We start from the raw sequence: 16,241 nt of genomic DNA, 5'->3' as shown, positions 1-16,241 counted from the left end.
TACGCTGCTAGGTCGCGACTAGCGTGCGGCCAGAGATCCCGCGGGGGCAGCTCCTGGCCCCGCCTCCGTCTGGGTTGGGGAGGGGAGAGAGGGCGTGGCTATGACCCTGGAGGGTTGGGGCGGCCGCCGAGGCCGGGGAGGGCGGGCCTTGGCCCCGAGTGACGGCGCGGCGACCCAATAGGCTTGAGGGCACGGGGCCGGCCTTCCTGCAGCTTCTTCCGCTCGCCGGCTGCGGTGCTCGGGACGGTTACGCTGTGTCTGGGCGCTGGGAAGTCGTCCAAGATGATTAAAAAATTCGACAAGAAGGACGAGGAGTCTGGTACGCGCGGGGCTTCTGAGGCCCACCCTCAGCCGCGGGGGCCCTTTCCCCCTCCCGCCGCCACCTGCTTTCTGGGACGGCGGGGCTGGGGGCGTGGGCGCCGGGGGGCCGGAGTTGGAGCCGGTCCCTCCCCTTCCCTCCACTTCAGCCGGGGGCCAGTCCGTAGCCCCTCCCCCGGGCTCCGGAGCCTCCCCTAGGGCTGCGCGCTCCTGTCCCGGCGCCCGCGCGCAGCTTCGGGTAGCTGGGCGGCCCCGCCCCCGTCTCCGTCTCCCCACTGCCCACTCCCCGGCGCTGCCCTTCCGAGCCGCCTCCGTAGCTCTCGGCTGGCCCCGGGCTAGGGGCGGAGTGCGTACGAGCGTCTCAGCGGCGCCGGGTGATGGTAGGGTTAGGTCCCGAGTGGGTCTGGGGTCAACAGGACTGTGTGTGTCTATGAACTTTGAGGTGCCTGTGCCTTATAGTCTTCTTGGGACCTTGGCTTGGTCCGGCTCCCAGGGGGCAATGACTCGTGGGACACAGCTGGTTGAATGCTCAGGCAAATGGGGAAGATGCCAAGCCTCCTCAAAAGAAAAAATTCGCAGCGTTTGTTAGAGGGTTGGGTCTTCCAGCTTCAGATCTCTATGACTCTCCGTAAAACCCTTAGTTTCTGCCTCTCAGTAAATGTTAGAAACACATAAATTAGTGCTCATTTTTAGGGAAATCAAAAGTGCCCTGTCACAATCTCATTAATCTTGGTTGTGGAAATGACATTTTTAACATTCATGGAAAAAGAGGGCTGGGAAAGAAGATTCTTTTTGGACAGAGTTCCTAGAAAAGCCAAGACCAAGCTCTTACAGTAAGGCAATGACAGAGAGCTAGTATCAGAATCACAATTTTTTTCATTCAGTTCATAAGCGTATTAGTAATGATTGTCACTGTGATGATAGCCAAGCAGTCATTTCACTTAGGTGAGATTTCCCAAGCATTCAGTACCCTTTTCTAGAAGGTATTATATATAAGTTTGGGTAGGACAGCTATTAAAGACATTTGTTTGTTTTATAATATAGGTAGTGGCTCCAATCCTTTCCAGCATCTGGAGAAGAGTGCTGTCTTACAGGAGGTATGACTTGGAAGTATATAGCGTTCCTTCTTTTCTATTCTGTTTTAGAATGAAAAGGATACTGTGATCAAAGGACAAAGGATACTGTGATCAGGACATCCAAAATAAGGAATCAGTTCAGGGGGAGAAGTTTCAGAGGGATACCTGTCATAGAAGACTCTACAACTGAGAGAAATGCAAAGACATGCAGTCTCTGGCCCGTGTTGGGAATTTTAAATAAAATGTCAGAAGAGGTTTAGTGCAAGGTTATTGAAAGAAATTATAGAAATTAAGCTCATTGTATTCGTGTGATATCACATGATACATGATAGGTGATTGCTATTTAACAGATAAAGCCCATAAAGTTGAAGTAGTTGACCTAAGGGAAGGAGTTATAAAGTATAGAATGGAAAAATCAAGGCCACATCTGTCATGTACAATAGTAAATTGAGAACTGTCAATGACTAGCATTATTGGGATATTGTGATTAAAAATAGTCTGTATTATAGCTGATTACACTGATTAGCTGTAATCTGTGATAGAAAAGGTGGAAAATACCCTATTACATATAATGATGTTTTTATGTTTCTGTAGGCTCGTATATTCAATGAAACTCCCATCAATCCAAGAAGATGTTTGCATATTCTTACGAAGATTCTTTACTTACTGAACCAGGTAAATTATTTTGATTTTCCTCAGATTTATGTCCTGGAATAAAAATTCATAACATGCAATGAAGTACTTTCTGGAAAGTATAGTTTATTTTATTATTTTATTTTATTTTATTTTATTTTATTTTATTTTTGAGACAGAGTCTCATTTGTCACCCTTGGTAGAATGTGTGGCGTCTCAGCTCACAGCGTCCTCCAACATTTGGGCTTAAACAATTCTCTTGCTTCTGCCACCCAAGTAGCTGGGACTGCAGGCATCTGCCACAACACCCGGATTTTTTTTTTGTGTAGTTGTCATTGTTGTTTGGCAGGACCGGGCCGGGTTCGAACCTGCCAGCCTCGGTGTATGTGGCAGTGTGCCGTAACCATTGAGCTACGGTTGCCAAGGCAAGTTTATTTATTTTAAATTAATTTAATTTTAATACTGACAGTGTTTGGTTAGCTAAATAAAATGTAAAACTTTTTGAGCACAAGGACTATGACATATACAGGTTGAGTATGCCTTATATGAAATGTTTGGAACCAGAAGTATTTCAGATTTCAGATTTTTTTTAAATTTTGGAATAAGATTTAAGTCTTAGCATCCCTAATCTGAAAATCTGAAATGCTCCCATGAATGTTCCTTTCTTGTCCTGTTGATTCTGAAAAAGTTCCTCATTTTGGATTTGTAGGTTAGAGATGCTCAACCTGTACATTTTTTTTTTTTGGCTGGGGCTAGGTTTGAACCCGCCACCTCCGGCATATGGGACCGGTGCCCTACTCTTTGAGCCACAGGCGCCGCCCATCAACCTGTACATTTTTGTTCATGCTGTGTATGTAGTGATTCTCATCTCTTTGGCTTGAATTTAATGAGTATGAGAACATATTGTTTACATGTGTTTAGAGGTTCTTATGTCCCTTTGAAAATAAAGTGCAAAATTAGATAAATTCCAGATATTTTACCCTTTTAATTTTTGTATAATAGTGATGTTTCAAAGCTTTGATTTTAAATTCATATTTTATGTTTATTATCCCTATTCCACCATTATAGCAATATTCTGGGCAAGTAACTGTTCTGTGCCTTAATATCTTTTTCTGTAAATGGGGATTATGATAATACCTATTATAATGCTGTAGTGATTAAATGAGATAATAAATGTAAAGCACTGAGAATAGTAGTGGGCACATACTAAGCATTCAGGAATAGTTTTCCTTCAGTCATTTAGCAAATACTTATTGCATATTTGCTGTGTCTTGTGCACTGTTGTAGGCATTGGGGATATAGTAAACCAGCAAAAATATTTGCCCTCATGGAACATAAGATTCTGCTCCTATATTGTTATTAATTTTCTTTTTTCTCTCATTTTTATATTTTGGCCCTAGACTTTTAAATCTCATGACATGTCTAGGAACTTAGAAAATATGACTTTGTTTCATAGATTCATGTTCCCTCAGTATCTGTGGTAGACTGGTTCCAGGACTTCCTGTGGATACTAAAATCTGAGGCTGCTTAAGTCCCTGATATATAATGGTGTAGTACATTCAGTCATCTCTTGGTTACTTGTAGTACCTACTATGCTGTAAATGCTATGTAAATAGTGGTTATACTATATTGTTTAGGGAATAATAGCAAGAAAAAAGTCTGCACAGGGTCAGTGCAAACGTGATTTTTTTTTTCTCAAATATTTTCAATCTGAGATTGGTTGAAATAGATTCAGAACCCAGAGATACAGAGGGCCAATACACATACATAAATACACACAGAGGGTACCAAAATATGTATACATATTTTGAGAAATGGAAAAATTGTATTAAATTTGTAATACTTAAAGTCATTTTTGACTTCTGCAATTACAAGGGGGGCTCAACATGACTTGTATATTTTGATTTAAAATTTTAATAAAGTTTTTTTCTTAAGATGTGTATAGTATAATTTTATTTTTTTTTGCATCCTCTGTATAAATACCATACACTCTGGTGATTTACACATGGTACTTAAATCCTAAGAGAATATTTTATCTTTACTATGTTTTGTGACTAAAAACCTTATCCAGAGATTTGATAAAGTTCTGCTGTGCGCAAATGAGACTGAGTAATAAGCACATAGTTTTAGATAAACTATATCTGTTCACAAACATAATCCCTGTCTGGCAGCTTATTACAAACATTTAAGGCTAAGTCAGTTTGATAGCACACATGTGTCCAAGCTGGCTAAATCCAATATATAAACAGAGTTTTAAGTAGTCAAAGTTTATTCAGAATAGGGTGTATTTTTATATTGGTCAGTGCCTCTTTGATGGGGCAACTCATGTCAAAACATTTAATTATCTTGATAAGGAAGGTACCAAGCACAGCATAAACACAATTAATTACATAAACACGTTTGGGAGTATTTGTTTTATATCTTTGCCTAGTTCTTGGTAGAGCTTTATAGAAAAATGCTTTTAAATTTCTACCAGATTTGACATATCCATATGTTCCCCTAGTTTCAAGTAAAAAAGTAGGGACTTAAGATTTTCCAGTATAACCAAAAAGCACATAGGCTTCTAGGTATTCAGTAAATATTTATGATAGGAAAAGAGGGAAATCTCTCACTGATAAGCAAGCTGGATACCCTGATTTAAGTGAACTTCTTATGCTTTGTCTTTCTTCCTAAAGTTTCAGTGTTTTCATCAAATAGTAAATAGATTGAAAACTAGACATTTTATGTGAAATCTGAAAATTGAAATCTGAAACTCTGAAAAATGTTGAGATTGGTTTTAATGAAGAAATTAAATATTGAAATGACAATATATTAGGTAATCTGTGATCTGAAATATTGGGAGTGTTAGTGAAATACAGTGTCTAATACCTTGCTACTCAGAAAATGTGGTTCCCTGATCAGAATTTGCATCACTGAGAGCTTGTAAGAAACGCAGAATCTCAGACTACCCCAGAGCCACAGAATATGTCTATGTATTTTGGCAAGATTCCCGGATGCTTCATAATGCACATTGAAGTTTGTGAAGCTTGGATCCCAAGTGTATTTTTAGGGGCTTGAGCCAGTATTAAGATCCATAGTAGTCTCTGAAGCCTTCATTTTTTATATGATGAACCTAATTCATGCCCTTTTTGCCATGTTTGCTGGGATTCCTAATATAGAGCTCTTTATATTTAATACAGTGTTTTTCTCTCATGGCACACTTGAACCTATAGTTAAACTTGACAGCACATTTAAATTATGTTGATCAAAAAAAGAGTAAAAAAAGAAAATACTGTGCTTTGAACGTCTTTCAAAAATAATTAATGATCTCTAAACATTTTCATGGTACACCTAATATCCTTTCATGGCACACCAGTTGAAAATCATTGGTTTAATATTTATCATGCTTCTGTGATGTTAGGTGTTGTGCTAGGCATTAGATTATAGAAATGTACAGGGTAGGGCGGCGCCTGTGGCTCAAGGAGTAGGGCGCTGTCCCATATGCCGGAGGTGGCGGGTTCAAACCCAGCCCCGGCCAAAAAAAAAAAAAAAAAAAAAGAAATGTACAGGGTATAATCTCTGCTCTTAGGCACTATAATAATAACAACATCCTATTCTTAGTAGACATTGCTTGCTATCATTTTCTGCCTCTTTATAAATCACAGTTCTTCAGGGATATTTAGAATGTTTCAGCTAAAAGGTTAGAGACCACTATGCCAGAACTTTTAGGCATAGTGTGTGATATTTTAATTATTTTAAATAATACGTAGATAAATGACCATGTGGTTTATAAACTGAAAGGCCTAAGAGTCACAGAGGCAGAATGTTTTCAAAGATATTTTTTCCCTACGTTTTGTACAGACATAAAGAGAAAGATTTGTACAGACATAAAGAGAAAATCTTTGTATATTATATAATTTAAGTTTAAAGATTTGTTTTTAATTTTACTTAGGGTGAACACTTTGGAACTACAGAAGCTACAGAAGCCTTCTTTGCAATGACTCGATTATTTCAGTCTAATGATGTAAGTCTTTTTTTATTATTTCATTTATTTTCCCCCAAGAACTCAGAGCGTTCCAAATTAGAGAAGGTTGCTTGAAATGTTTAAAATTACTTAAAGACTATTTATCTTCATAAAATTTATAAATGCTAAAGACATGTGAAAACAAAAGAATTAAAGTATGTAGTATAAGGTCTTCCTGCAGTCATAAGAACTGTTAATGTTCAGCTTATGGCATGACACTGCAACCACAGGCCAAACTGCAAAGTGGACTGGTATAGAAGTTAGTATACATAGCTACCACATCTGTCAGTGCTTAGATTTCTGTGGGCCTGGGTTGCTGGGGGTCTGGTTCTTGGGCAGGCAGTTAAGAGTAAGAGCTAGACATGGAGTGGGGAAGGGGGCATGGAGTAGGGAAAGAGAGTGAAGACAAACCAAACCTGCCAGCACCTCTGCATCTGTTGCACTATCATAAGCCACCAAGGAGTCTCAGAGCATAATGGCTGCTGCTTTTCTTCTAAATGTGTAACTTCTCTTCTAAATGTGGCACGTATTTTTTTTTTTTCCTAGCTCTAACACAGAACCATACAAGGAAGGAGATTTGGGGGTATATATTTCCCAGTTTTCTGTTAACATAAATTGACCAAATCTGGCAATTCTTTTGGTATATATTGCATATCATCACAGGTCACATTTTGTGTCCAATCACCAGGACCTCCTGGGATTCAGCAGCCTGCGGTTGGCTATAAATGCTTATCTATCTTGGCAGATATGAAAATTATGCAAGGACCTTTTTTTGTTCGTCAGCTTTCATTAGTGTTTGTGTATTTAATGTGTGGCCCAAGACAACTCTTAGGTAAGCATTCATAGCTAGCCACAGGCTGCAGTTGGATGCCCTAATGAGAGGCTTTCAGAGAAGATCTCAGGAAGATTAGCAGTCTCCTGTAAGGTGACGATTTCATGGAAGCCATTATATACTCTTCACTCACGGGGAGACTGTTTTCTAAGATGTAAAATTAAGGTCTGCTACTAGCAAAGCGTTTTTGGGAGAATTTAGAGAGTAAGGGTACTTGGGCTTCATCAGAATCTGCTCCTATGTCCCTGTCCTAATTTTTAAGGCCCTACTTCTTCCCTAACTCTAACATAAGATGTCCTTCAAGAATTTGAATTGAATTTGCATTGTAATTCAGCCACCTGCAGGATAGATTTTCAGAAATTTCAGCTCTGTGGCCCCATGACATAAGGCTTTTTATGAAGGCATTATAGATTTCTGGTTCCTTATGCAGATGTTGAGGTGTGCATTTAAAACTTTGAGCTCAACATTTTCTTTTCCCAAGAAAAGAATTCTCCAGTGTACTCAAAAGCAACTAATTAACCCATTGCGCAATATGGGTTATATTTATATTTTTATAAAATCTTCTATGGCAGTAACTACTTAGTTACCCAAAGCTTTGTCTTCTATAGGTCCTTGTCAGCAGATGATAATTTAAATATTTTGCCACTGCATGCCATGGACTACTAGTGTCCCCTTTACCACTGGAAACAGGGTCATTTATGCCTTTAATCAAATCAGAGAAGCAATTTCAGGTTAGTATCCTTAAGGTCTTGTTTCCTTTTAACCCTTTCTGTTCCAAAAAATTTAGGATTCATTCAGGGAAACAGAGCCACTATGGATATTATTGAATTCTCTTTGTTAGAGGAATTAAACCAGAAAACTAGGCATTTCAAGCTTCTAGCTTAAAGGGAGTTTGTTATAAAAACCATGGAAGACATTATTCTTAGTAAAGCATCACAAGAATGGAGAAGCATGAATCCTATGTACTCAATTTTGATATGAGGACAATTAATGACAATTATGGTTCTGGGGGGGGAAACAGAAAGAGGGAAGGAGGGAGGGGGGTGGGGCCTTGGTGTGTGTCACACTTTATGGGGGCAAGACATGATTGCAAGAGGGACTTTACCTAACAATTGCAATCAGTGTAACCTGGCTTATTGTACCCTCAATGAATCCCCAACAATAAAAAAAAAAAAGAAAGTTAAAAAAACCATGGAAAGCTATTGCCTCTTTATGGCTCTGGTTTTGCAGCCAAGTGTCTGAGGGTAGTACTAAGGTTGCTGTTGCTCAGAGGACTGGCAGTTGGGAAGAAAAGCCTGGGAAGACATGGATCAGAGAAGAGGATGCAGTAAAGGGAAGAAACAGAATGAAGACAGACTCGAAGCCTGTAGCACAGAGTTTCGTATTAAGAAGATACAAAATAGTTTTCTAGCAAATGGATTCGGGAAAGTAGGATTATTGGATTGGACTAATAGCCTGCTCATAAATTTAAACTATTACTAGGCAGCATAGTGAATGATTTTTTTTCTAGCTATAGGCTGTGAGTTAAGGCGTGGAGGTGTTAGAGATCAGATTTAATTGAGGTTGTAGTTTTGCCAGGTTAGTAAACAGAGGGGAAAGCAAAAAAGTCAGATGATTGAAATATTAAATATGGAATCTTCGGTTAAGAGGGAAGTAAGAACAGGGGCTGATAAGATCAGTGGAAGGAAAGAATTATTGGAGTCAGGAGTGGTGATTGGATAGGGAGATGCTTAGAAATGAAATTGGAAAGGGATACTGTTTTGATACAGGCTGTGACAATTGAAGTAGGTTATTGTTGTAGGAGGACAGGATCACTGAAACAGAGAAGGTCAAGGATTGAAGAGGTCAGAGCTTTAGAGATAGCATCATCTGTGTGGATATAAAAATCATCAACACTTAACTGCTGAGATAATACTGGAGAGAGTAACAGTGAACAAGGTCCTAATATTTTTTGAAAATAAGAGAAGGTTAACCTGGGGTCTGTATATGCAACCAGGGTTGATGGTGATTCAGTCTCAGGGCATAAGCCAGAGTCTTGTAGGATTGGAGGTCCAGTGAAAGAAGGCAGTGTAGTGATTTTGAATAAGGTGGTGAAGATCAGCTTGAACAGCTTCCCCACCAGTACATAACAGCCACTATTTGAGAGGGCTGCAGGATAATCCTTAGGGAGAGCCAGGTTTTAGTTAGAGCAGTGGTTTCTCAACCTTTCTGATGCTGCTACCCTTTAATACAGTTCCTGTGGGTCGCGACCCACAGGTTGAGAACTGCTGAGTTAAAGAAAATGAATGATGGAAATGTTTAGAGAAAAGTTTAAGGTTATAGGGTATATTGCTAAAGAAAGTGTCGGAGAACATGAAGGAATTGTTTGGTATTTGTGGAAGGATGGAAAATGGAGTCAGATAAAGTGCTATACCCAGTTGCAAGGCAGCAAGTGTCCAGGTTATGAGTAATGAGAAGGATATTTTAGACTTTATGTAGTGACTGTGGCAAGTCGCTATGTAAAATATGATATGATTAGTTTTGATGGTCCCTTAGGACTATGGAATTGAGGGAGTGATTGTTTTGGAGGAAGGAGAGGTAGAGATTTTGCCAGCAGTATGTGAAGCTCCTTCCTTTCCCATCATTACTTTATTTAAGGGTAATTACTGTCTTGAAATTGGTATTCTTTTATCTTTGTTTATTTATGCGAATTACATATTTGTTTCTATAACAATACTTAGTGTTTTTGTGTTTTAAAATACAAATAAATGATATCTTCATATTATTTTGCAGTTTTCAAAATTAATACATTTTAGGGATTTACCCACTTGTGGCATGTACTTACACTTTATCTGGTTTCCTTGCTGTATGGATCTCACTGTATGAATATCCGGTAGTCTATTTATCCATTCTCTCATTGGTAGATATTTAAGTTCTCACATTTAGCTATTACAAATGATATTGTATGTTTATGTACATAGTGAGCATTTTTCTGGGGTAGATATTACAAGTGGAATTTCCAGATAATGCTTGGTATTTGATCTTGTCAAGTTCATCTTTACACGGGTAGTACTTATTTACAGAGTCATTGCTCCAAATCACCATTTTTTTCTTTCTTTTTTAAATTTCAGAATGTTACAGGGATACAAATGTTTTGATTACAGCATTATTTTTGTACAGTCTTGAGTCAAGGTTACAATCGTGTCCGTCCCCACCATTTCTTATTATTAGGCTCAAATATTTGCCATTTGGTGAAGGTGAAATGGTGTCTCTTTGCATTTTCATGATCACTGCCATTTAATAGCCATTTTACTTGTGCCTTCAGAATTGCCTGTTCTTACCCTTTTTTTTTGAGACAGAGTATCACTATGTGGCGCTCGGTAGAGTGCTGTGGCATTAACAGTTCACAGCAACCTCCAGCTCTTGGGCATCTAATCTACTTTCTGACAACATAGTTATTTGCATATTCTAGAATTTAATTTAAATTTAATTGTACAGCGTATATTCTTGTGTGATTTTTATGTTTTGGTTCCTTCATTTAGTTATGCTTTTGAAATTGATCCAAATTTATTTATTTGTGTATATATATATATATATATAAATCAGTAGTTAATTCCTTTTTTTATTATTGAGTGGTATTCCATTGTATGGAGGTAATATAATTTATTTATCCATTCATGAGTTAATAGATATTTGGGTTATTTCTGTTCTATGGATATTATGAATAAAGTTACTAAAAATATTCAAGCATGTGTCTTCGTGTGGACCTATGTTTTCATTTCTCTTTGGTTAATATCTAGAAGTGATGTTGTTGGGTTTATATTTCCCTAAGAGTGAATTTATTCAGCATCTTTTCACTTGGTTACTTGCCATCTGTGTATCTGCTTTGGTGAAGTATTTGTTAAAACCTTTTACTATTTTTTAAAAATCAACTAACCTTCTTATTGAGGTAAGTATTATATATTCTGGATATGAATCCTTTTTTCTTTTTTTTGTAAAGATAGAGTTTCACTTTATTGCGCTTGCTAGAGTGCTGTGACGTCACAGCTCACAGCAACCTCCAACTCCTGGGCTTAGGCAATTCTCTTGCCTCAGCCTCCCAAGTAGCTGGGACTACAGGCACATGCCACATCGCTCGGCTATTTTTTTATTGTTGCAGTTTGGCTGGGGCCGGGTTTGAACCTGCCACCCTTGGTATATGGGGCCGGTGCCCCACTCACTGAGCCACAGGCACCGCCCTGGATATGAATTCTTTATCATATAGGTGTTGTGTAAGTATTTTGCATTTTCCAAGTCTGTGGCTTGCCTTTTCATTTGTTTCCCACTGTTGTCTTTTTTTTTTTAAGTGTAATTTTACACACAGTAAAATTCATCCTTTTTATAGTATAGTTCTGTGAGTTTTGACAAATACATACAGTAATGTTATATATGCAGTCAAAATTTAGAACATCTCCATCACCCCAGAAAGTTCCCTCAGGTCTCTTTGTATCATCTATTTCTTACATCCTCAGACCCTGGCAACCAATCATCTTTTCTTTCCTTATGCCCTTTTCTAGGACATCATAGGGATGCTTTCATACTGTATGAGGCCTTTTGACTCTTTTCAGTCAACATAATGCATGGAAATTCATCCAGGTTATTTTATCAGTAGTTTATTCCTTCTTATTTCATTGTAGTATTCCATTGTTTAGAAGTACCTCAGATTGTTTTATCTGTTTACCAGTTGAATGATGTTTGGTTTGTTACCAGTTTTGGTGATTATAAATAAAATTTCTAGGCTCGGCGCCATACACAGAGGCTGGTGGGTTTGAGCCCAGCCTAGGCATGCTAAACAATGACAACTCTAACCAAAAAATAGCTGGGTGTTGTGACGGGTGCCTGTAGTCCCAGCTACTTGGGAGGCTGAAGCAAGAGAATCGCTTAAGCCTGAGAGTCTGAGGTTGCTGTGAGCTGTGATGCTATGGCACTCTACCCAGGGCGACAGCTTGAGACTCTGTCTCAAAAAAAAAAAAATAAAAAGAATAAATAAAATTTTTATAAACATTTATGTTCAGTTGTTTTTTATGAGCATAAATTTTTATTTCTTTTGGATAAATACCCAGGAGTGGAGTTATTGGGCCATGTGGTGGGTATATGCATGTATAATTTTATAGGAAAATGCCAACTCATTTTCTGGTGTTTACGTGGTTCCTACCATCGTACGAGAATTGCATTTGCTCTGCATCCTGTCCTAGCACTTGGTATTGTCATCATTATTTTTGTTTTTAATTTTAGCCATTCTAGGTGTATAATGGTATCTCTTTGTGGTTTAAATTTGCATTTTCCTAATGACTGATGATCTAAAACATCTTTTTATGTGCAATTTTGTCTTCCTTATATCTTCCATGGTGAAGGATCTCTTCATATCTTTTGTCCATTAAAAAAAAATTGGATTGGCAGCACCTGTAGCATGGTGGGTGGGGCGCCGACCACATACACTGAGGCAGGTGGGTTTGAACCCAGCCCATGCCTGCTAAACAACAATGACAACTGCAACAACAACAACAACAAAAGTAGCTGGGCATTGTATTGGGTGCGGGTGCCTGTAGTGCCAGCTAGTAGGGAGGCTGAGGCAAGAAAATCGCCTAAGCCCAAGAGTTAGAGGTTGCTGTGAGCTGTGACGCTACAGGACTGTACCGAGAGTGACATAGTGAGACTGTCTCAAAAAAAAAAAAAAATGGACTGTATTATTATTGAATTGTAAGAGGTTTTTATGCATTTTATGCATTCTAAGTCCATTATCAGATATGTTCTGCAAATATTTTCATTCAGTGTGTGGCTTCATTTTCTTATAAGAATTTAAAAGGGCAGAAGTTTTAAATTTTGATGAAGTTTAATTTACCAATTTCTTTCTGTTATGGTTTGTGCTTTTGATGTCATATCATGGAAGTCTTTGCCTAATCCAAGGCCACAATTGTGACAATTCTCCTATGCTTTTTTCCTAAGTATTTTATAGTTTCATGTCAGCTATTTTATGATCCGTTTCAAGTTAATTTTTGTATATGGTGTAAAGTAAGGATTGGATTTCTTTTTACTTCTTTTCTCTTCCTCCTCCCATTGCCTCTTCCTCTTCTACTTTCCTCTTTCTTTCTCCGCAAATGGTTCTGGATCAGTTGACCACCCATACGGGAAGAGGAAGAGGAGATGACAGTTGAGTTACATTGGCCCATTGGAACATTCTGTTTCGTTTCATTGATCTATGTGCATGTTCTTATTTTAGTACCCCACTGTCTTGATTACTGTAGGTTTAAAACTTACTTTATAGAATATTTAAAATCAAGTAGCAGAAGTCTTCCTACTTTTATTTTCATTTTTGTATTTTGTATTTTATTTTTTAAAATTGTTTTGGCTCTTATGGGCTTTTACTTTTCCATGTAGATTTTAGAATCAGCTTGTCTATTTCTATTTTTTAAACAAAAGCCTGCTAGTACTTTGATGGGAATTACATTGACTCTAAAGAGCAATTTGAGGTTGTTTGATATTGTGACACTATTGAGTTTTCTGCTCCGTAAACATCATATATATTTCCTTTTATTAGGTCTCTTTAATTTCTGTCAGTAATACTTTGTAGTTTTCAGTGTACAAGTGTTGCACATTTTTTTTTTTTTGAGACAGAGCTTCAAGCTGTCACCCTGGGTAGAGTGCCGTAGTATCACAGCTCACAGCAACCTCCAACTCCTGGGCTCAGGCAATTCTCCTGCCTCAGCCTCCCGAGTAGCTGGGACTACAGGCGCCTGCCACAACGCCTGGCTATTTTTTTGGTTGCAGCCGTTATTACTGTTCTGCAGGCCTGGGCTGGACTCGAACCTTCCAGCTCAGGTGTATGTTGCTGGGGCCTTAGCTGTTTGAGCTACAGGCGCTGAGCCAATGTTGCACATATTTTGTGAAATTATTCTTAAAGTAGATAAAACTTTTTGATGCTCTTGTATTTGTGTTGTTGGTAGTCTCTAGCAATTAAGTTGCTTTTTATATATGGATGATTTTTCCTCTGATCTTAAATTTACTTATTAGTTTTAAGAGTATTTTGGAGGATTCCCTAGGTTTTCTTAAATATTAATTATTTTATGCCAGGCGTGGTGGTTCGTGCCTGTAATTCTAGCATTCTGGGAGGCTGAGGCCGTGGATTGCCTGAGCTCAGGAGTTCAAGATCAGCTTGAGCCTGAGGGAGACCCACATCTCTGAAAAATAGCCAGGCCTTGTGGTAGATGCCGGTAGTCCCAGGCTGAGGAAAGCGAATCGTTTAGAGCCCAAGAGTTTGAGCTTGCTGTGAAGCCATGGCACTCTACCAAGGGTGACAAAGTGAGACTGGCTCAAAAAAAAAAATTATTTTGTCATCTTCAAACAAAGACAGTTTTACTGTGTTCTTTCTAATCTGTGTGCCTTTTATTTGTTTATCTTACTTTATTGTCTGCTTGCCCTATCTTATAGTGTTGAATAGAAGTGATGGTAGGGGTGTTCTTGCTTTGTTTCTGATTTTAGGGGGAAGGTATTTAGACTTTCACCATTAGGTATGATGTTAGCTGTAAGTGACTTGTATATCAGGTTGAGGAAACCCCTTTCTAGTCCTCACTTGTTGAGAGATTTTTTTTCAGAAATGAGTATTTTGTTAAATGCCCTTTCCATATCCATTATATTATCATATAATTCTTCTTTTTTTAGTATATTAATATGGTAAAATGAGTTGATTCAGTTTTCTGGGGGAAAAACCTGGACTGCCATATATACATATATAATCTTTGGTTTAGAAATGCATTTTTTTCTAGGGTCATGAAACATACTGATCTGTAGTATTTTCTTCTTATCACGTTTTTGTCTGGGTTTTATATTTGGATAATACTGGCCTCGTAAAATGAGTCGAGAAGTGTTTATATTTTCTTCCGGGGTTTTTGTACAGTCATTATTAATTTTTCCTTAGATGTTTATAGAGTTCACTATTAAAATAATCTTTTTATGAGAAGGTTGTTCGAGGTTATAATTAACAACATAAAAAATAAATATGCTATTCAGGTTACTTGTCTTCTTGAATGCAGTCTGATAATTTGTGTCTTTTAAGGAATTTCATCTAAATTGTTGCATAAAGATTTTCAAGACATTCCCTTATTCTTTTAATGTCTGTAGAATCTCTAGTGATGACTCTTTTCATTCTGATATTGGTAAATTATATCTTCTCTCTTTTATTCCTAGGAGGTTTGACTAGGGAAGTATGAACTTTATTGAGCCATTCATAGAACCAGCTATTTCATTGATTGTTTTTCTATTAATTTTTTTCCCTTTCAAGCTAATTGTGGGGGGAAAAAAATGAAAGAATGCTAAATTAAACCAGACAAGGGGAAAAGAAGAGGAAAGAAACATAGATGGAACAGGACAAGCATAAAATCATAGGATGGTAAATATAGATGCAGATGTATCATTATTATAGTAAATGTAGATGAACATTTATGAAAACTCAGCTGTATACTTAGCCATAAAGCAAGATACAACAAATTTCAAAGGAATGAAATCTTTAATTCTAATGGAATTCTTTAATTATAATGGAATAGTGTTAGAAATTAATAATAAAAGAACAACTGGATAATTCACCATGTTTTGATATTAAGAATACATTTCTGTTTTGTTTCCAGCCATGATAAAGTAAATGGGCTGGATTTACCCTGCTACCATAAATATCTAGGAAATCAAACAAAATATATGACACAACAGTTTTAAGACATTGGATAACAGGCATCCCTGGACTGTGATCTGAAGAAGGGAACAAACAAGGTGAGCCCTGGGATTGTAGTAGTTTACTGCCCAGAGGCACATTACAGGCCTCAGCTGAAGAGGAGCATAGCTATATCTTTCTTTGTTGGGAAAACAGGTGGGAGGTTGGGGATTCCAAAAAAGTTTGAATTTGTAGGGCAAGATACCAGAAAGAAAGAACCAGAGAGAAAGGGGTGGAGAGAGAGGGAAGGATCCAGTGACCTGCTGAGGACTACCCCTTGAGTCTTTAGATAAGAACTGATCTGTGTATGTATAAAAGGAAACTACTTTAGTCAAGGCTAACAAAATAATCAGGGAGGATTGAGAATAGCTTATATTCTCACCACCGAGAATGGAAAGACATTGTAATGCTTAAGACATCTGGTATAGTTTTCAGAAGGGTATCACGTAAGTAAAGAGAATATATTAGCCCTAGATTAAAGCTTTAAAAAGGTTAAAAGTAAGCCTCAATAGTAAAGAAACGGAGGGCCCAGGTGTGGTGGCTCATGCATGTAATCCTAACACCCTGGGCGCCGGGGCAGGAGGATCGCTTGAGCTCAGGAGTTTGAGACCAGCTTGAGCAAGAGTGAGACCCCATCTCTACTAAAAATAGAAAAAAATT

The 16,241-nt window shown here is 38.1% G+C and overlaps 1 protein-coding gene across 2 annotated transcripts in view; it reads left to right on the top strand.

Annotated features, from left to right (window-relative positions):
- The first annotated feature begins 191 nt into the window (after positions 1-191).
- Positions 192-16,241, top strand: part of COPG2 (COPI coat complex subunit gamma 2) — a 195,203-nt gene continuing 179,153 nt past the window's right edge. For both annotated transcript variants that reach the window (XM_053554026.1, XM_053554025.1), the window contains exons 1-4: positions 192-319; positions 1,363-1,415; positions 1,989-2,069; positions 5,959-6,030. In XM_053554026.1, coding sequence (XP_053410001.1) covers positions 283-319; positions 1,363-1,415; positions 1,989-2,069; positions 5,959-6,030 — 243 coding nt within the window. In that variant the 5' untranslated portion in view covers positions 192-282. The remainder of the gene's footprint in view (positions 320-1,362; positions 1,416-1,988; positions 2,070-5,958; positions 6,031-16,241) is intronic.

Source organism: Nycticebus coucang, chromosome 11, assembly GCF_027406575.1.
Source record: "Nycticebus coucang isolate mNycCou1 chromosome 11, mNycCou1.pri, whole genome shotgun sequence".
In the NCBI taxonomy this organism is placed as follows: Eukaryota; Metazoa; Chordata; class Mammalia; order Primates; family Lorisidae; genus Nycticebus; species Nycticebus coucang.
The sequence above is the reverse complement of the archived record's forward strand: the minus strand, read 5'-3'. Positions and strand labels throughout refer to the sequence as shown.